Source organism: Myotis nattereri, assembly GCF_964212035.1.
Source record: "Myotis nattereri genome assembly, chromosome: 5".
Classification (NCBI taxonomy): domain Eukaryota; kingdom Metazoa; phylum Chordata; class Mammalia; order Chiroptera; family Vespertilionidae; genus Myotis; species Myotis nattereri.
This window is the reverse complement of record NC_138080.1, coordinates 107,560,445-107,581,783: the sequence shown is the minus strand read 5'-3', so window position 1 is coordinate 107,581,783 and position 21,339 is coordinate 107,560,445. Positions and strand designations below refer to the sequence as shown.

Below are 21,339 nucleotides of genomic sequence, written 5' to 3'. Positions count from 1 at the left end.
AAGGGCAACGATGATGGACATGATTTCAGAGAGGAAGGGAGAGATAGAAACATCAATGAAGAGAGAATCATTGATTGGCTGCCTCCTGCACGCCCTGCACTGGGGATCGAGCCTGCAACCAGGCATATGCCCTGACCGGCAATCGTACTGTGAGCAACTGGTTCATAGGTCAATGCTCAAACACTGAGCTATGCCAGCTGGGCTCTTTTTTTTTTTTTTTTTTTTTTTTTTTAAAAAAAAAAAAAAGCTTATTTAGGCAGTCACAGAGGTAGAAGTGAGCCAAGGAAGCAGTGAGCCAGCTGAGCTGCATGGGCTCAGAGAACAAGTTACAGAGGCAAAGAAGGGCCCTTGGGGCTTCGGAGCAAGAGCCGGGCAAGCAAACCCTGCCTGGGGGAAGGAGGTGGGGGAGGGTGCAGGTAATTCTTGCAACTACGGTGTGTGGTAGGTTCTGTACGCATTTCCCTTTTATCAATGCGTTAACTGAGGCCAAGAGAGGCTCACTTGTTCAAGATCACACAAGCTAATACGTGACAGAATCCGTGTTCTTAAATGCTCTAGGCCAGCACTGTCCAGGAGAACTTCCTGCAATGCCGATCAAGTCCTGTGCTGTCCAACAGAGTCATCCACCAGCCGCTCGCCACGTAGAGCGATCGGACACTCGAGATATGGCTTGATAGACCCGAGAAACTAGTTCTTTGCAGGTTGGGTCTGTGTTGGGGGCATTCCTTCGACACTAGCCAGGCTGTTTCCAACTCTGCCTTAGCCTTCACTTCCTGCTTATGCAGAACCTAAAGGCCATCCGCGGTGAAAACCTATGGTCTTAGCAAGTCTTTTCTGAGCACGCATCCTTCCCTGGCCCTGCACATGACTTCCTAGATTCCTCAGTATATGTGCATGTGCGTAGGGAGCGGCTCTAGGGTCAGGCCTCGGGCTGACCTGGGGCAGGGCCACAAACAAGTCCCAGCCTGGAGGGCAGAGCTCCCCTAGCATAAGTAAGCCTGATCTTGTAACCCTCCCTAATTCCTTCCGAAGTAGCTAATGGGCTGTGGGAGGTGCTGCAAGTGTTGCCAAAACAAGAACATTTGTGTACATGTTAATCTACTCTTGTTTTAAATAAAATAAAGCATCAGCTTGCAGGCTGGGTCTTTTGTGTCCTCATCCAGGCACAGGAGGTCCACCGAGCCCCAGCCATATTCTCTTGTCTGTCTTTTCTTCAATCCTTCACGGCCCCTCCTCAGGTGCACCCTTGGCCGTGCTGGCTTGGCACATATGTGGAAGTTTTTCAAAATCCCTTTTCTCCAAGTGTCTCACTCCCCAGCTTTTCTTCCCCAGCCGTAGGCATGTCCGCTATTTGTCTCAGCTGTTTGTTTGTTGCCCCAGACGGCAGTGGCTTGTTCATTCTTTGGCTTTTGGTGTTTTTTCAGGAACATCACCATGTGGCCATAGCCATTTTCCACCCCGAGAGCGAGCTCTGGGTTAGGACAAAGGCACCCTCTTGTGTCAGTCCTGCAGGGGACCCACGGGCAAGTCACAACACATCAGCAGAGTTCCTCCAGATCGAGGTCGGCTCTCCTCCTGGACGAGGTGCCCACGCTGGGAACCTGGACCACTGCTGTGCTGGGACGGGGTGGGATAAGTTTCAGTGCCGGACCTCCTCCCAGCCCGTTTCAGGGACCTTTCTCATGACTAAGCATTTGCTTCGTTGCTGTAAACCTTGGGCCACCTTCCAGAGTTTTGATAAGGTTGATTCTGACAGTTTTCCCCAGGATTTTCAGTGTTTCTGCGGAGAGACCATCCCTGGAGGTCCCTACTGTATCATTTTTGCTTGGGTGTAATATATAAGTGGCGCTTCTATATTATATGGAAAATAGGAGAGATAGGGTCATTGGGGGGTTTTAAGAAAGTTCTAAGAGCACTGATTGCTAGTCTCTTGGTTATTCTAATGCTTTATTTTCACCACTTTCGTGGAAAAATGGTGAATACTATATATCAAAGTGACTTCGTGTTGTTTTGTCATCCATCAGATGTTGAAATTGAGAGTGATAATTTCAGTGAGTCAGGGACTACAACCTTCCCATGAGGAAATGACACAGAAGACAGAAGACAAAAGCCGAGAAAAGGGCAGGGATGATGGACATGAGGAATGAGAAATAGTTATGAAAACATGCTTACTAAGAAGTAAAGATTTAGCCGGCTGACTAATCATACAAAGAAAGATATAATACCTTAACTTTAATTTCTACCATTCAGGAACAAAACTGTAAAGTGTGTTATTTCCATAATGATTAAATATAGTTCTTGTTTTTTTTGGACCAATGTAAAGAAACAGGAATAAAAATAAGGTGTGAGAATATAATCAATGGAAACCCAATTAGAGTATAAAAGGTTGAATGAATTAAAAAGATACATATGTAAAGTCAACTGATCTCCATGTATTAACAATAACAACTTAGAAAATGTTATAATCAGTGACTCATACAACAGTGGCTGAAACAAAAGAGTAAATCATAAATAATAAGCTGAGATAACGTGCAGAGCTTAAATGAAGAACATGATCAAACATAACCAAGAAGACGTGCCGAATGAGGGGCCATATAGCTCAATATTGAACAGGCATCGTGTGTCCCCAAATTAGATGGCAACTGTGATGAAATTTATTCCAAAGGGAATCTTTCTAGAACATGATACATTGCTTACAGGGTACATACATAATGCCTTTTAGTTAAGTTACAAGTGTAATGTAATGAATCCCAAGAGAATTTCTTCTGGAAATTAGTAAAAATGTCATAAATGCTCTCTAGGCAATAAACACATTAAGCTATGAGTGCAGCTATGCACACTGGCCATCTTCCCCCACAAGCAGTTCAGTCCTTCATTCATCAATTTTCCATTGAGTATTCTATGAGTATAGGAAAGTGTGCATGACACAGACGAAAATGATGAGCAGTCTAGAGACATATCAACAGTGCTCGTACACATGGATTCCCATTGTGTTTCTATGGGGGAGGGGAGATGGAGGGAGGGGAAGGACATGGCTTCAAGTAAGTAACACCTACCGCAAAGTGTGCTAAATGCTGTGGGTGTAGATACCAGTGCGAAGAATTGCACAGTGGGAGGCACGAACATAGTGGGGTGAGAGGAGAACTGCGAGGGGAGTGTTCTGGTTTAATGGCGTTTCCTCAAAAAGGTATGTTGTTGTCCCAACCCGACTGCCTGAGAATGTGACCTTATTTGGAGACGGGGGGCTTTATGGAGGTGATCATGTTACAATGAGGTCCTTAAATGACAGGTGTCCTTATAAAAGGGGGAAATTTGAACACAGACACCCCCACACACAGAGACTGCGTGTGAAGATTAAGGCAGAGATTGGGGTGACACTTCTACAAGTCACAGAACACCAGAGATTGACAGCAAAACACTAGTAGCCAGGAGAGGGGCCTGGGACAGATTCTCCCTTGCAGCCCCAGCAGGAACCCATCCTGCTGACACCTTGACTGATCTTGGACTTCCAGCCTCCAGAACTGCGAGGAAATTCATTTCTGCTGTTTAAGCCACCAAGTCTGTAGCACGTGGTTGTGGCAGCTCCAGCCAGCGAATAAAGGCAGTATGTTATTATGGACCAAGTCACGTTTCATTGCAGACGGAAGGGAGGAATAACAGGAAGTCAGGTGAAGTGGGGGCTGGGGCAGGGGAGTGTTCTGGGCAGAAGGAACCAGATGTGCATATAATAATGTTTTTAAATTTTTCCGTATTTTATGATGTTTCGACATCTTAAAGAGATTGCTGGTCGGAAGAGACTGTCCCTCCCAGGGCTAGCCCATTCTTAGAGATAGCAAAGGTCTTCATAGAGCAGTGGAAACCAACCAATCCAAGTCTACAAACCCAGCTACCTCCTTCTCTAACTCTCTGCCCCAAATCACACAAGGGCCGGGTGCCGGGCAACTAGAGTCCACCCTTATGGTCCAGAGCCTGCTGGAATTATTCCAACTAGCCAGTCCTAAATGGCTTACTCTGCTATGCCTTGCCTTTCCCATGGAAACTCCAATATAGGCTCTGGCTCAGGCTATCCCCTCTCCTGTCTTCTGCCACCTGACCAAATCCTGGTGTTTCCCTGTGGCCCTGCGCGGCAGGGGGTGAACCCCTACTCTGGGACCTCAGAGTAAAATAAATGTATTCCTTCCAAACCTCCTCCTCGTTTCCTTCTGTGGCTGCACCAACTTTAATGTACCATATCCAACATGTACATTCTTAGGACACTGCAGGTTTCACGGAGAGGAGCAGAGGGGAGAACTGGAGAGAAGGGAGGCATAATATATACCTCACCTGGATGAGTGAGGAAGATACACAATTACACACTTTCAGAGGAACTCTTTCTGGCAAAATTATAGGACTAAAAGTTACCCAAAGACTCAACAGACCTCACATAACTCTTCTATGTGATTTATCTACCTTAACTCACTGACAACCTACACCCAGCTCGGGAGTGCCATACTATTAATACTTTCATTTCACAGGTAGGAACATGAGGCAGAGATCTCAAAATATTTCCTCTTGGTTCCTAACCTCTCTTCCAACAGTTCTGAGTAAGTGGATTGAGAGACACCATGAAGCAAAATGAAAAAAAAAATAAAGAAGAATGCACCTACTTTAAGGTGGGTAGCTCTCAAAGAGCCAGCAAAAGGCTAGTTGCTGAGCAATATGTAAAATAGCACACTGTAAGACAATAAAAACAGAAACCTCAAATAATGTCTCTTCTGTGGGGATACTTATATGTAAATATATAAAAAATATATGGACATATACATATATGTATTGGGTTTGTGTGCACATGATTGTATGCATATATGAGATGTAAAGTTTGTGCATATATTTCTATGTCCATGCATATGAATATATTTATATGTATGCATAAGTATATGTTATAAATTTACATATGCATATATTTTTAATTAAGTTTTTTTTTTTAATTTCAGAGAGGAAGAGAGAAATAGAAACATCAATGATGAGAGAGAATCATCTGAGCCAGCAACCCAGGCATGGAACTGTGACCTCCTGGTTCATCAGTGGATGCTCAACCACTGAGCCAAGACCCTCTATCTATCCTATACTAATAAAACAGAAAAATGGTAATTGGCGTACGAACAATACCCTTTTCATTGGCTAATCAGTGAGATATGCAAATTAACTGCCAACTAAGATTGGCAGTTAACCGCCAAAAAAGATGGCGGCTAATTTGCATATTGCAGGCAGGATTGTACAGCGCTATCAGAGAGCGGGTAGGGGCGTGAGTGCCAGCGGTTGCCCGGACCCGATCCGGCCAGCAGATCCGGATGTGGGCCGGCAGGGCGGCTGCGGCGTCCGCCCGCACTCACACCGCCAACCCGCGTTTGGGGCGTGAGTGCTGGCAGTCCCCGGGGACCAGATCCCGCTGGCTGACCAGGACACAGGCCGGCGGGGCGGCTGCGGTGTCCGCCCTACTCACGCCCCCAACCAGAGCGGGTTGGGGGCGTGAGTGCCAGCGGTTGCCCGGACCCGATCTGGCCGGCAGACCTGGACGCGAGTCGGCGGGGCGGCTGCGGTGTCCGCCCCACTCACGCCGCCAACCCTGGGCAAGGGGCTGATCAGGCGATCGGAGGGTGATGGGGGTCTACGCCTCTGGCCAAGGCATCAGGCCTGGGAAAGGGGCAGAGCCAGCAATCGGAGGGGTTTGGGGGTCCCCTGCCCAGGCCTGACGCCTGGGCCAGAGGCATCAGGCCTGGGCTGGGGGCAGAACCAGTGATGGGGGGAAATGAGGGTCCCCTGCCCGGGCCTGACGCCTCTGTCAGAGGCATCAGGCCTGGGCAAGGGGCCGATCCTGAGATTGGAGGGTGATGGGGGTCAACGCCTGAGGGCTCCCAGTATGTGAGAGGGGGCAGGCTGGGCTGAGGGACACTCCCCCCCCCCCCACACCCAGTGCACGAATTTCGTGCACCGGACCCCTAGTAGGTATATATTTATGTATGTACACACACGTCCCAACAGAAAGTACGTCGGACTTGGTGCCTGTGTTTTTATTGTCTTGCGGCATGGTATTTCACTTATTGATCAGTTAGTTGCTTATACATATATTTGTGTGTTAATAGAAAAACCAGGAGGACACCCAACAGATAAGCTGCTTACTTCTGGGGAGGGGAGAAAGACCGAGATTGGAGGCAATGGAGAGCCGAGAGTGGAGCGCGGGGTGCAGGCCGAGGCAGACCCGAGCATGGCGCTCCCCCAGACCCGCCACCCCGCCCAATGCCGCCCGAAGACCAGCCCAGGAGGGAGCCTGCGCCCGGGTGCGTCTGTGCTGGACCATCCAGCCTGCCCTCCCGGAAGGGGCGGAGCCTGCGGCAGGGCCCGCCCCTTACAGCGGCCAGCGGAAGGCCGGGGCGGGATTTCCGCTTCCCAAGGAGCTACTTCCGGGTTTGATGGCGAGCCTGGCAGGACCCGCGTGAGACGGCGCTGGACTGGCAGACGGGGTGCGGCCGGAGGTGCTGGGGGGCAGCTCTGGGTCCGGGGGCGCCAAGCGGCGGGCGGCCCGGTTGGGGCGGTGCCTGCCATCGACTTGGCGGCAGAAGCTCGGACCGCAGGCGTGATGGCGAGCGGCCGGGGTGGATAGCCGAGCTGCGGGAACCGCTTGTGTACCGAGGGCGTCGGGGAATGTGTGTCCAACTCACCTCCGTTAACCGTTGAAAGGAACGGCCACGGCCGTCAGAAAATCCTCTCGCCTTGAAGCAGGAGAATAAGGGATGTCGGAGGCCGGCACTCCCACCAGGCTCAGAGTCACCCCGATTGGGGAAGGGAAGGTGGCGTGTAGCGCCCGGCAGCTGGAATCAAATCTCCCAGGAGCGAAGACCTGAGGGTCAGAGATCAGCGAGGAGAATGACGGTGTTGGGTCAAGTTAGGCATGAGCAGAGCAAGGCCGATGGTCCAGGTACGGAAACGCACCAGGTGCCTAGCCAGGGGCAAAACGGGACCCTCACCCCCAGGTAGCCTGTCCCGCCCTATCATCTCACTGGTTTGGACCCCTGGTCTTTCTCTCATAGCGCTGCTCAGGCGGTTCAGGCACCCTGACCTTTTCCTCCCGAAGGACAACATTTAGGCCTCAGTTGTATTTCAGCTCCAGGCCCAGAAAAGCACCACAGCAAGACAAGTGAGGCTGTGGCTGCCTGGGGACCAGCTGCACTGACTAATGACCCTAGGGCGGCCCTGGCACCCGCCCATCAGTGGAGACCAGGACCCTGAAAGAGCACACCTGGGAAGCTGGTGAATATCCTATTAAGACCCTCCCCTAAGATTTCTACCTGCAAGAAAGAGATACAGATGCTCAGGACAAAGGACCCAGTGCCTGCTCTCCCTCCAAGGAGCACACCGGTGCGTTCTCTTCCCCCACAGGCATGGATCCCCTAAAGCTCTATCAGCGGTTCTCAACCTGTGGGTCGCGACCCCTTTGGTGGTCGAACGACCCTTTCACAGGGATCACCTAAGACCATCCTACATATCAGATATTTACATGACGATTCATAACAGTGGCAACATTACAGTGATGAAGTAGCAACGAAAATAATTTTATGGTTGGGTCACAACATGAGGAACTGTATTTAAAGGGCCAGAAGGTTGAGAACCACTGTTCTATGCAATTCCTTGTTTCACTATTCTAAGTATACTAGAGGCCCGGTGCATGAAAATTCATGCACTAGAGGGGGGTCCCTCAGCCCGGCCTGCCCCCTCTCACAATCCAGGAACCCTCAGGGGCAGGAGTCGACCCAGCGGTCAGGGGAAGGCAACACCCCCATCACACCTCTGCTGCTGTCACTGCCGGCAGCGCAAGCCTCAGCTGGCCCTGGGCAGCTGGGCAGCAGCCATCTGAGGCTTGCCTGCGCCTCGGGCGGGCCCTGGATGGCTGGGGGCACTGAGTGCGGGTCCGGCCGCACCGTGGGACTGCCACTCCCCCCTATCTCCCCTCCCCTCCCCGGCTGGGTTGAAAGGACTGTGGGACTCCAGCAGGGCAGAGGCGACTGGGTGCCACCATCTTGTGGCTATGGGCACCTCCATCTTTGTGACTGTGATGGGCAATTTACATATTCCCTTTTAAAAAATATATATTTTATTGATTTTTTACAGGGAGGAAGGGAGAGGGATAGAGAGCTAGAAACATTGATGAGAGAGAAACATCAATTAGCTGCCTCCTGCACACCCCCAACTGGGGATGTGTCTGCAACCAAGGTACATGCCCTTGACTGGAATCGAACCCGGGATCCTTTAGTCCACAGGCCGATGCTCTATCCACTGAGCCAAACCGGTTAGGGTACATATTCCCTCTTTATTAGATAGGATTTTTGCTGCCATCATGGACCCAATAATACCCTTTGGCTCAGGGCTGTGTAGCCCTTCCCTTTGGCTACCCCATCTCCCATCCCTTTTTTCTTAAAAAAAATTCAGTTTTTCTTTAATCACCATCTGAAATGGCTATTTAGCCTGTCTGTTCACCACCAACTTTAACTTTTGAGGTAACAATTACAGATTGCTGTCCATAAATATGCCAATTCATTTCATCCTCTCTGCAACCTTGTAAGGTTAAGTGGTAGTAGAATCTTCTTTACAAAAGAACTGAGACACAGTTTAAATATTTTTTTGTTTGCTTAAAATCACAGCTAGTGGTAGTAGAATTCCCAGTAAACATTAAACTGGATACCGGGGTAATTCTTTGAGTTGTTTATAATATTGACATATTGGAGACACCTAATTTCTCTTCAGCTAGGGGAATGGCTAAATTAACTATGGAATATCCAGTTACAGAACACTATTATAATACGAACGCAGAAAGTTCCCTAGGATGTATTCTGGAGTGGAGAATAAATGCAAGTTACAGAACAATATGTTTTTAGTCATTCTTTTTAAACCAAGCCTCTGCCAATGCTGTTTTATTGTGGTACAAATTTGTCTAGATGAATAAAAAAAGAACTGGAATAAACAGAGTGGTGAATAGGGGAGTGTTGGGGGGCAACATAGGGATTGTGAGAGTTATGATAAAACAAAACTTTATCATTATTCATGAGATTTGTTGAGGGGGGCTTGTGTGGTCAGAAAAATTATATACTTTATATAATTTAAAATTTTACTAAAAATTGCATTTTTATCCTTTGAGCACCCACTCTGACATAAATGGCATTTGAATAATTTGAGAAATAAAATCCAGCCTTAAGGGGTGAAGATTTGAGGATTATGAGAATATGAACATAAAAATAAAGCATTCTCAGGGAATCCCAGAAGAGAACATAAAAAGTAATTTTAATCAGTGTAGTATTTCATTGTTTAGTCTTGGGGAGCTTAAAATAAATCGTTGTTACCCTAAAACTGCTCCAGGTCTACATTCCAAGCTCAAATTGGATGGAAACTCAGAGGTATTAAGTATTCTTTCAAATATGCATCCTGATATTTTAGTTGAAATATTTTATAGCATAACTTTAGAAAATGGTCATTATTGCTTATCAATATTAATGATTTGCTAAAATGGTTGTACAGTTTTGTAGCCCTGTATGAAAATTGTTGAACCAAAAAGTTTCTAACATCTCTTGCACATTCCTCTGGGGCTGAGGCCCCGCATGTAAACGGTAAGTCCAGAGATTGAAATGGGAGTGATCCACTCTAATTGGCAGTAACCCTATGAAATTGCCATTTAAAATGTGTCAGCTGACCTAAGGAATATCAAGAAACAATTTGGGGAAAAAATGATTTGGAATTGGGATCCATTAGTTATTCACCGTATTCTGGAAAGTAAAGAGGAAAGCAGAAATAGATATACTCACCTGAAAAGTTCCTTTATATCTGGGACTTCCCTTTATATGGTGGGCAAGACCCCATTAGTAAAGGATTCTAATTCTGATGACATCACAACTGTTGCCTGGTAGTCAGACAGATCAACAGCATTTTCACAAGGTGTTGGCTTAGGTCATTCCTGACCCTGATAAGATGCTGAAATCGCGTTGAGCATATGTATTAATTACTGCTGTGAAAAAAATTACCCCCAAACAAGCATTTATTTTCTACCACAGTTTCTGAGAGTCAGGAATCTGCGAGCACTGTAGCTTGTGTTTCTAGCTCAGTCTTGAGTTTACAGTCAAGCAGTTGTCCTGAGCTGCAGTCATTAGGGTTCTATTGGGGATGAAGAATTTGCTCCAAACAACACTCCCCTATTGTTGGCAGGACTCAGTTTCTCATCATATGGGCCTGCCATAAGCTGCTCACAAGAGCAAAATGGAAGCCACAGTGTCTTTTGTCTTGTCTTGTTTATCCTCGGCAGAGGATATTTTTTTCCATTGAGTTTTTTTAATTTTTTGCGAGAGTGGAAGGGACAGGGAGAGACAGAAACATTGATGTGAGACATCAATTGGTTGCCTCTCAGACCGGGATACAGCGTCTTCTAAACCAGAGACTTTCAACTGCCATGCCATGCAGCACATCGGTGTGCTGCAAGAATTTTTGTCAGGTGGCAAAAAATAAATTTCTTGATGTGCCACAGAATTTTAGTAATTAGTTTATGCAATACCTGACTAGTCAGGGGCATTGGCCTCTTTTTCCCTTAGAATGTCAAATTAAAAAATGACAACAACCAATACAGCAATAGCTGTCCAGTGTGAACAAATCAAAAGTATACCTATTTTCTTGTCAGATGGCAAAAAATAAATTTCTTGATGTGCCACAGAATTTAGTAATTAGTTTATGTGTGCCATGAGATGAAAAAGGTTGAAAAATCGCTGTTTTAAACTAATCCTGGAAGTCTCATACCATCAATTTTCCATATGCTAATGATCATCTAAACCAACCTTAGCACATTGTGAGAGGAATCTTGAAAAGGGAAGCAGAGATCATTGGGGACCAGCTTGAAGGCTAGCAACCATGGTGTGGTACCATTTCCCAAACTCTCACTGATAATTACTAATCACTGGTAATTACAGGATGGCTGGAACTGTAGTTGAAATAAAGGAAGTAGAGACTGTAGAATTAGAGAAAAACTGGAGAAGATTGGATCCCAGTTTCCTTAACATCAGATGAATACATACTCATGGAAGATGGTAAAATATGTACAACTACAATTTTACACAATATGCAAAATTATTTTATTAGTCACCTTAGGAGGAATACCGGGAGTTTACTTTCAGACAAATTGGAGATGCTTTTGAGTCATCCACGAGAGCAAGTCTGTGCTGCACAGATACATTGGGGAGTTGTCAGCTTACAGGCGGCCTGTAACGTGATAGGAACGCGTGTGGTTATCTTCCGAGAGAAGCAGCAGCACAAGAGCCCCACAGAACTGTCCATTGGAGAAGGAGCTACGGAAAGGGATGCTGAGCTGGAGGACGGGTAGAGAAACTAGAATTGTGTGACACCATAGAAAACACGAGAGGAAGCGGTTCCCTTCTTCAATTTTTATAATGGCTGCAGGAGGTTTCATTGTGTGGGTGTTCCCTAACTGCTCTTTCATTTGGGATTTGAATTGATGTCAGTGCTTTTCTATTATACGCTACACTTTGGCAGGCATCCTTATAGGTTCATTCCCCGCCCACCCACCCCCCCCACCTCCCGCTGGTTATTTTTTTGGATATACTCCTCTATGTAGGTCCAAGAGTCTGCCTATTTATTTATTTATTTATTTATTTTTTTATGGCTGAAAAATTGATTTATTGGTGGGTGTAAGGTGGGGGCAGCACCGAGACTCTCACGAGTGCAGGGCTCGCCATTTGTCCAGGGGACCACCATTAGGGATGTATTTGACCCCACAGCCATCTGGGATGAGGTGCTTCTCGGCCACCATGTCTTCAAACTCATCCGCATTAAACTTAGTAAAGCCCCACTTCTTGGAGATGTGGATCTTCTGGCTGCCAGGGAACTTGAACTTGGCTCTGCGTGGGGCCTCAGTCACGTGCTCCTTGTTCTGCAGCTTGGTGTGGATGGCCATGATGACTTGGCCAATGTGGACTCTGGCCACTGTGCCTTGGGGCTTTCCAAAGGCACCCCGCATGCCTGTTTGGAGCCTAGATTGGGGGCAGTATGAGTTCAGACATGCGTGTCCACCAGAAAGGGCTGTATCCAAGGTTCCTTAAGGCAACCCATACTAGCAACAGGTTGCGTACACTACCAAGGATGCTGCTGTTTGCAGCCATTGCACACCAGGAGTCTGCCTATTTAAAAGCTTTTACTCTAAGTTGCACACGTCTTCTAGAAAGAATGCCTTTTTATTCCAACCAGAATGAGTTTGCTTTTTTCTCCATTCTGGTGGTAGTGGAAAAGTGGTGAGAACTACATATTGCACACTGACTTTTTTTTTTTCTTTTTCATACTGACATTTTTAATATTTGCAAGTGTGCCATTGTATGGGTGTTCATAATTTATTTATTTATTTTCACCAATTATATTGTCCTTTTGTTTTTGGTATTACAACTAGTACTATAATTAACTAGAAGCCTGGTGCACGAAATTCATGCACTTGAGGTGTGTGTGGGGGTCCCTCAGCCCAGCCTATGCCATCTCACAGTCCAGGACCCCTTAGAGGATGCCCGACTGACAGCTTAGGCCTGCCAGGTTTCTGGCTGAGTGGCACTCTCCCTGTGGGAGTGCACTGACCACGAGGGGGCAACTCCTATGTTGAGCATCTGCCCCCTGGTGGTCAGTGCATGTCATAGTGACCGTTCATTCTGCCATTTGGTCTATTTGCATATTAGCCTTTTATTATATAGGACTAGAGGCCCAGTGCATGAATTTGTGCACCGGTGGGGTCAGGCTCATTGGGGGGGCTGGCCTGGGGGAGGGGATGCGGGAGGTTGGCTGTCTGGCCCCGCTCCCATTGGGCTGGTTGGACAGCCACAGTGGGTGTCATAGCGACTGGTCGTTCCAGTCATTCCAGTCATTCTGGTCACTTGGCTTTTATATATATAGATAGCTTTTTTGTTTAATATTTTTGCTTATTCTTAACCTGTCCCTTAGAATAATTCCCTGAAAGTGGGAATGATGAGTCAAAAGTGTTTGAATTTTTAAAGCTGTGGAAACAGATAAATCACCCTCTAGAAAATCTGTGCTCTTCCTATCAGCAGGGCATGGAAAGGGATCTCCCTAATCTTTTACATTTGGGAGTTGTCCGTGTACATATGGTATTCCAAGGGATTGTCTGGAGAACTACACCTTTCATTGCTTCTATCAGGCTAAATGCACCCAGTATGTCTTTATATGAAAACTATGCGTAAATAAAATTATTGAATAATACCATTTTCTCACGTTGCACGTCAGATTTTGAGGCCCCCATATCTGAAAGGCTTGTATTCCAGCTATATTATCTGATCTGTGATCTAAGAATTAATTCCAATAGCAGTGTGTTGGGGACCAAGTGATAGCGACATCTCCGGGGGACAAAGAGGGAGGAGATTTAAGGCTAAGGGCTTCAAAAATCAATCCAGTGGCCATGGGGTCACTTGGAAAAGGCCTGTCTCAGGTTTGAAATCATTTCAGTTGAAAGTTCAGTTTCAAAGCCAGCAGAATTTTTGTTAGGTTGGATTCATTTTGGAATCTGGTTGGCATTTCCTGTGCGTGTGGTTTTTATTTCTTTCTGTCTTTATTTGCGTTTCCCATTTTGTCTGGTTTCACGATTGACCAAATTAGGTTCAGTTCTCTTTGACACGGGTCATTTTTCTTCTTTCCTTTTTAAAAAATATATTTTTAAGACCAACCAAAGGACTTATATGCATGCATATAAGCCTAACCAATGGGCACAGACACCAGGGGGGTGAGGGCATGAGTGGGGGTGGGTGGGGGGTTAATGGAGGGATAAGGACACATATGTAATACCTTAATCAATAAAGAAAAAATATTTTTATTGACTTCAGAGGGGAAGGAAGAGGGAGAAATTGAGCCCTTGACTGGAATCAAACCCAGGACTCTTCAGTCCGCAGGCAGACCTTCTATCCATTGAGCTAAACCAGCTAGGGCTGACACAGGTCTTGTAGATGCTTTTGGTTAAAAAAAAAAAAAATGACAAATAGTCCCTGTTGTGTCTGCAAAAAGTAGACATTTGGGGTTACCGTTAGAATCTGTGCAGAGAGCAATGGTGGTACCCGAGTCTTGGCGTGAGATAGGAGCGCTCTGATTCATGGAGGGTAGCCAGATCTCCAGGACATTGAAGAGGGGCCCCTGGGGGCTCGGGGGTGGGTGGGGAGGGGCTCCCGCTGGCGTGGTGGGTACCCGGACGCCTGCGCCGGGGCCATCCTAGAGGGACCGGTCCGTCCTGCCCTCAGGAAGGGGCGGAGTCCGCGGCAGGCCCCGCCCCAACGAGGCGCCCGGGAAGCAGGGGCGGGACTTCCGCTCAGGAGGGGGCACTTCCGGGTTCGTTGGCGATCGCCGCGGGGGCTGTGTGAGCAGGTGCTGGGCCGGTGGGCGGGCTGGGCTGCGGCCCGCGCTGGGCCCGCGATGCTGGGGAGCAGCCCCGCGGCGCCGGAGCGCGAGGCTGAGGACGACGGGGCGGGGGCTGTTCCTGCTCCGCCTGCCATCGACTTCCCGAAGGAGGGCTCGGACCCCAAGTATGACGGTGAGGGACCCGGAATGCCGCGGTGGCCCTTTCCTGGCCGCGTCCACGTTCATTCTCGGGTGCAGCGAGGCTGGCTCCTGGGCCTCGGCCGGTTCCGTGGGATCCGGGGCCCAGCGGTGCAGTGGGGCGTGGGGGCGGGCGGGCCGTTCGCGTCGGGTCAGCGTTTATGGAGACGAGCGGCTGCGGGCGACCCGCTGGCTCGTTTGTGCACATTTCTGCTCGTCTCTCCTCGTCTCTCCTCCGCGGACCCAGGGTTTCCGGGGCCCTCCCAGCTCCCAAGCCCCGTGGCTGGGTCCGGCGGGAGCGGGAGCGGTGCCGGCTACTAGGTGGGGCTTTGCAGACCCTGCGGGCTGGACCGTTGGGGCCGAGTTTTGATTTATTGCTTCTGTTGTCTTGCTTCACCGATCGGGCAGCTGAAGACGTGTCATCGCGAGGCAGTATGCAAAGCCTCCTCTTCTGTTAAAACAAACAAACAAACAAACAAACAAAAAAACAAGTTTTCATGAGGCTTTTGGTTACTGGGACATACGGTGTGTTACTGTCCAGCAACATGAAGTGAGAGGTGCTTAGAACAGGGGCTCTAGCCAGTCCGAAGTATCCAGTATTTTAAGGAAAGTGCAGTAGGCTCTTTAATTGCAACTAGTTGTTTTGGCAACTTACTGTACTTGAAAATTTCTATTTATTGATTGTTTTGAGAAGAGTGGGGGAGGGGAGAGAGAGAGAGAAACATCAATTTGGTGTTCCACCCACTTACGCATTCATTGATTGATTCTTGTATGAGCCCTGACCCGGTGGAACCCACAACCTGGCAATAATCGCACAAATTAAGTTGTGCTATCAAGAATGAATAATTGCCCGGAGTGACTCAGTGGTTGAGCATTGATCTATGAACCAGGAGATCAGGGTTCGATTCCCCGTCAGGGCACATGCCCTGGTTGCAGGCTCTATCCCCAGTGTGGGGAGTGCAGGAGGCAGCTGGTCAGTGAAACTCTCTCGTCATTGATGTTTCTGTCTCCCTCTCCCTTCCTATCTGAAATCAATAAAGATATATTTTAAAAAAGAAGAATGAATACATTGATTCAGGGAGGATTTTACTGTGCAGTGGTTTGAATAGGATGATTATAGAGAAAACACATTCAGTTGAAGCATGAAACAACTGTTAACATGTTAAAATCAATTTAAAGGTGCAAGTCAAGTTGCAAATGTTCTAATTTCTTAAATTCTTCGATTTTCATCCTTAATACCAGCTATAATTCTTGACTCCAGAGGGATACAAAGCAGACCGTGGCAGTTATGAACAGAGGACAGCTGTAAGATAACTATTTTGCAGGGGGCAGACTGATGTTTTCCGTACATAAGGTGGTACTTAGAGCAGCTCCACAGTAAATAGGGTTATGTCATGGAAAAAGTCCCAGCAGTAAACATGCACGTCTGCCTTTTCTGTAATGTTGTGATAAGGTTTTCTGCAAACTGAAGATTAGTCTTGAAGGGTGTGATCTTAGATTAGCTTCTAAAAATTCCCTTCTCCTCCGCTACGCATTCTACTGTTGTGTTTACATACTGCCTTTTCTTCCAAAGAAACCCAGAAGGCCCAGGCCTAATTTATCTTTTTGTGTGGAAATAAGGTCCGTGAAAAATGTAGTAGATGTAAAAACAGAATAGTTAAATGGTTTCTCAAAGGTCTTCTCTCTGATGTGAGGTCACTGCACCAGTTAATGGTAGAGTCTGAAAATTCAAAACCTAGGTGTCACTCCGAAACCTGTGCTCTGCGGGAGTTTATTGTGTAGGGAGTCATCGGCCTTTGATCAAAGTTACTGTTTTTGATCCCCCCCCCCCCCTCATCTTAGGAGGGCCAACAGTAAGCCCAATGTCAGACTCATTAATTTTTCTTCTTTCACCAGAAATGAGTTTTCTAAAATTGTACCTCAAATTAATCCTTCAGGTTTTTCCCTCGGTTCTTGAACGTCTCCCATCAGGAACAAGTCGGTTCTCTACCAAATTGTTCACAGAAAAAATGTCTCCCCTTGGCTGGCATGGCTCAGTGGTTAGAACATTAGCCTGTGCATCAGTAGATCTTGGCTTTGATTCCAGATCAAGGGCACGTATCTGGGTTGCAGGTTCATTCCCCAACCTGGGTTGGGGCTCATGCGGGAGGCAACCAATCGATGTCTCTCTCTCTCTCTCTCTCTCTCCCCCTCCCCCCTCCCTCTCCCTGTCTCCCTCCCTCTCCCCTCCTCCCTCTCTTCCATTCTCTAGAAATCAATGGAAAAAATATCCTCACTCCTTGGGTGAGGATCACAAAAATACTTTTAAAAATGTCTCTGTTGTGGACCAAAACTTCAGTTTTTGACTCGACAGCCCTTTCATGCTGATACCTCAGCATGGCAAAAAGCAGCTCTCAGGTAACAAACAAAGGAGAGAATGCTTTTGTTGTTGGAGAACCAACGGATTAGCACAATTTTAGAACATAAAGAGGCCATCAAGAGTGCTCATGTTGCTAAGGGTGTGAGAGAAGCAATGATCACAGGCAGTTGAAGTGGTAGAAAAAGTTGTTGATTTGGATAACGGGGTTGAGGGCATGAATCGGGGGCAGTGGAGGGATAAGGACACATATGTAATACTTTAATCAATAAAGAAATTTTTTAAAAAAGCAGTGAGCGGTGGAGGCCTCGATAGTGAAAGAGCATCGATGGAGCCTGCTGGCCTCCTGAAAGGCACCCATGGAACGAGTGCTGAAAGCGACTCCTTTAAGGCTGGAAGGGGGTAGTTTGATAAATTCAAGAAAAGAAGTGCTTGTTTATAGGTTAAACAGTACATTGAACAGTACTGTGTACAAAAAAGGTTAAAACAGGGAATCATTTGGGGGTCTGGGACGGATTAATTCAATTTCCATTCTTTCTAGGGGGGAAAAATGATTTGGTTTTCGAACAAATCCCCTCTCAAACAGCCTTCTGGAACTAATTGCGTTCGAGAACCAAGGTTCCACTGTACTGAGAATTCAGTGTCTCATCTTTCCTCTAACCAGCCCTCCTACCAATTTCCGCTCTCATTAACACCCCTTCCTCCCGTTCCTGGTGTTTTAAATCCTGGCCGGTCCCTTTCTTTCTTGCTATTTCTGCGACCTATTCTTTCCTCCATGTTTCTGTCCGGTCGCCTCCTGTACCAGCTGATGACCTTCAGTTGAAGTGCAGAGTCATCTATCCGGTTGGTCTTGTGCAGTGGAAAGAGGACGATGGGCTCGGGAGTTAGTCGGCCTGCCCGCTTACAGATTTCTTACCTTCTCTAGGAGATCAGTCTCCTCATCTGGAGAATGGGAATAGTAACACTTACCTTTTACTGTCCCGTGAGGATGAAATGAGATTGTACATATAAGACACCTCTCCATGCGTAGCACATGCTCAAGAGTCAAGTTTTCCTCCTCCTTCCCTTTCTCCTCTGCCAAACTAATGTCTTTATGCCTGGGCCTACGCTGTCCTCGTGACAGGAGGCATCCCCGCTTGTTTGCTTGAATATTCATTCATTCATTCATTTCTACCTTTGTGTACATCACTACTACCAAAACGTTCTCCCTTCCCCCAGTGGCATCTTCCTGCTAGGCTTCCAGCTTCCAGAATTCAACTCAAAGCTCAATTCCAAAAAGTCTGTCTTGATTAACCCCACTCAGCTTAACTACTGTGTTCTTTTTAAAGCCTAGTTTTATTTATTTTTTTAATATGTCTTTGTTGATTTTAGAGAGAGGAAGGGAGAGGGGTAGAGGTAGAAATATCGATGAGCGAGAAGCATAATTGATCGGCTGCCTTCTGCACGCCTACTGGGGATCAAGCCTTCAACCTGGGCATGTGCCCTGACCGGGAATGGAACCGGTGACCTCTTGGTTTATGGGTGTTGATGCTCAACACCTGAGCCACACCAGGTGGGCTGTGGTGGGTTTTTTCCCTTGAAGTTACATAGTTTGTTTCTTTAATTAGAATGTGTTATTTTGTCATTCTGAGATATGTTTACCATTTATTACAATTTTTCCTTTTTTAATTTGTAGAATCTGATGTTCCAGCAGAACTCCAGGTGTTAAAAGGACCGCAGCAGCAGCAGCCGACCTTCCCTTTTGCAGTTGCCAACCAACTATTGCTTGTTTCTCTGCTGGAACACTTGAGCCATGTGCATGAACCAAACCCATTTCGTTCAAGACAGGTGTTTAAATGTTAGTAAGCATAAATTCATCTTGCTAAATAACACTTGTAAAAGTACTATGGTATTTAATGCTGCGGGTGTATAAAAATTTGAAATAAGTATTAATAGCTTATATTTTTAAAAATATATATTTACTGATTTCAGAGGGGGAAAGGAGAGAGAGATAGAAACATCAATGATGAGAGAGAATCATTGATCAGCTGTCTCCTGCACGCCCTCTACTGGGGATGGAGCCCGAAACCCGGGCATGTGCCCTGACCTGGAATCGAACTGTGACCTCCTGGTTCATAGGTTGATGCTCAACCACTGAGCCATGCTGGCTGGGCAATATAGTTTATATTTCTTAAAATTCATTTTATATTTTGCTTTGGGTAATTCCTTATGAATATAACTAGAGGCCCGATGATATGTGCAAGGGTCTTGGCCCTCGCAGCCTCAGCTGCCTCGGCCCTTGAAGTCCCGGTTTCATCAGGAAGGGTCTTCATCGAGAAGGTCGTTCGGAAGGTCATTCCACCATCTGGTCTAATTAGCATATTAGCTCTTTATTATATAGGATTACTTGGTTCCCTGAAAGATTAATAACCATAAAATTGTTCATATTTAAATAAAATAAAGGTTTTTTTGTATCTATAACATGATAATCCATATAATGTGTGAAGCTCTCTTATGGTTTAGTCAGTGAACAGGTAAATGAAAATCACAGTTAGTCATTTTGAACCAGGTCTTGACCAGAATGCTGGAACAGCAGTGTTTTTGTTGTTGAATAAGAAACTTTTCCTCTACACTAAATACTTTTAACACCAACTGTGTGGTGTTTCTTTTCCTGCACCGCCCAGCTCTCTGTGTTGGTTAAGATATTCCATAATAGAAACAATAGTTAATATTCACTTTTGTTCGTTCTAATCATTTATTTCCACTTCTGCCTTTATTCTTATCACAATGTCTGTTTGCAAAATGAAATATGTTTGAAAATCAGAAGACTACTGTGATTACATTTTTCTTGCCTTTTTAAAAGATGGAGCTTAGTATTTTACTGACCAACCAGGAATGGTTAACAAATGACTGACTGTCCAATGTCAGAGAAGTCAGAATAGATGTGCTCCTGAGCAGTGAGTGTACCAATTGCTTCACTTTGACCGAATCAATCCCCAGTTGGAATGCGTGTATGAATGGAACTTTTTTCTCATAGGGCAGTGGTTCGTAACCTTCTGGCCCTTTAAATACAGTTCTTCATGTTGTGACCCAACCATAAAATTATTCTCATTGCTACTTCATAACTGTAATGTTGCTACTGTTATGAATCGTAATGTAAATATCTGATATGCAGGATGGTCTTAGGCGACCCCTGTGAAAGGGTTGTTTGACCACCCACATGAAAGGGGTCTCGACCCACAGGTTGAGAACTGCTTTCATAGAGGCTGTTTTCATTGTGCTCTGTGTACTCTTAAGAAGTGCCATTTTAGCCCAGCCAGATGTGGCTCCGTGGTTGAGCGTTGACCTAAATCTATGAACTAGAAGGTCACGGTTTGATTCCTAGGCAGGGCACATGCCTGGGTTGCGGGCTCCATCCCCAGTAGGGGGTGTGCAGGAGGCAGCCAATTGATGATTCTCTTATCATTGATGTTTCTATCTCTTTCTGCCTATCCCTTCCTCTCTGAAATAAAAAAATATATATATTAAAAAAATTACCATTTTATTGATGGCCTTCTAATAATTCTCCGCATTCTTTTTCTAGTACTTTGTCAGACCTTTATCAAAATGGGGCTGCTGTCTTCTTTCACCTGCAGTGATGAGTTTAGCTCATTGAGACTACATCACAACAGAGCCATCACTCATTTAATGAGGTCAGCTAGAGAGAGCGTTCGTCAGGTGAGCTTCAAAATACGTGCTTGGTATGTGACAAAAACGTTTTGATTTCCAGAGGGCTGTATCTTAAAGCGTTATGAAATCCTGGGTATAAAGAGGTTTATAAAATGTTTAATTTGTTTATGTAACAACTATTTATGAACGGCTGCTGTGTGTTCGGCTCTCTGGTACGTGCTGGGGTCCAAGCAATTAAGCAACATAGACAGAATCCCGGCCTCAGGGAGCTTCTGTTGTAAAGAGCAGGTAGTAAACAACGGAACAATGACAATGCGGAAAAATAAGTGGGTTCGATGGTGAGAATGTTAAGGAGAAATAACGCAGGGAAGGGACTTAGAAAATGTGTGAATGTTACGGAGGGCGGCCAGGGAGGGCCGCACTGAGACTCATGTAAGTCAGGAGCTGAGGCTGAGAGGAGGCACCGCGCAGATGCCTGGAGGGAAAGCACTCGAGTGGAGGCACAGCAGCTCCCCAGTGAGCAGTGTCAGGTGTGGGGGAGCAGGATAGGCAGCCGTGTGGCTGGAGTGAGCAGGGGAGCGTGGGGGGCAAGAGGGCAGTAAGGGACGGTGGAGTTGGACAATAGAGTCCGATTTTGAGACCATTTTAATGTCTTTGGTGTTCACGCAGTGGGACAGGCAGCCCTGCCGGACTTTGAGCAGAAGAATGGCATCATCTGACTTAGGAGTTAATGG

The 21,339-nt window shown here is 46.5% G+C and overlaps 1 protein-coding gene across 3 annotated transcripts in view; it reads left to right on the top strand.

The window, feature by feature from the left end:
* Positions 1-14,407: 14,407 nt before the first annotated feature.
* The window catches only part of EIF2AK1 (eukaryotic translation initiation factor 2 alpha kinase 1), a 25,168-nt gene continuing 18,236 nt past the window's right edge, over positions 14,408-21,339 (top strand). For 2 of the 3 annotated variants that reach the window (XR_013996028.1, XM_081091863.1), the window contains exons 1-3: positions 14,408-14,596; positions 18,633-18,794; positions 20,520-20,653. Coding sequence is in view for 2 of the 3 variants with exons in the window: in XM_081091863.1 (XP_080947989.1) it covers positions 14,479-14,596; positions 18,633-18,794; positions 20,520-20,653 (414 nt within the window). In the remaining variant the exon portion in view is untranslated. The remainder of the gene's footprint in view (positions 14,597-18,632; positions 18,795-20,519; positions 20,654-21,339) is intronic. The other variant, XM_081091864.1, reaches the window with a different exon arrangement.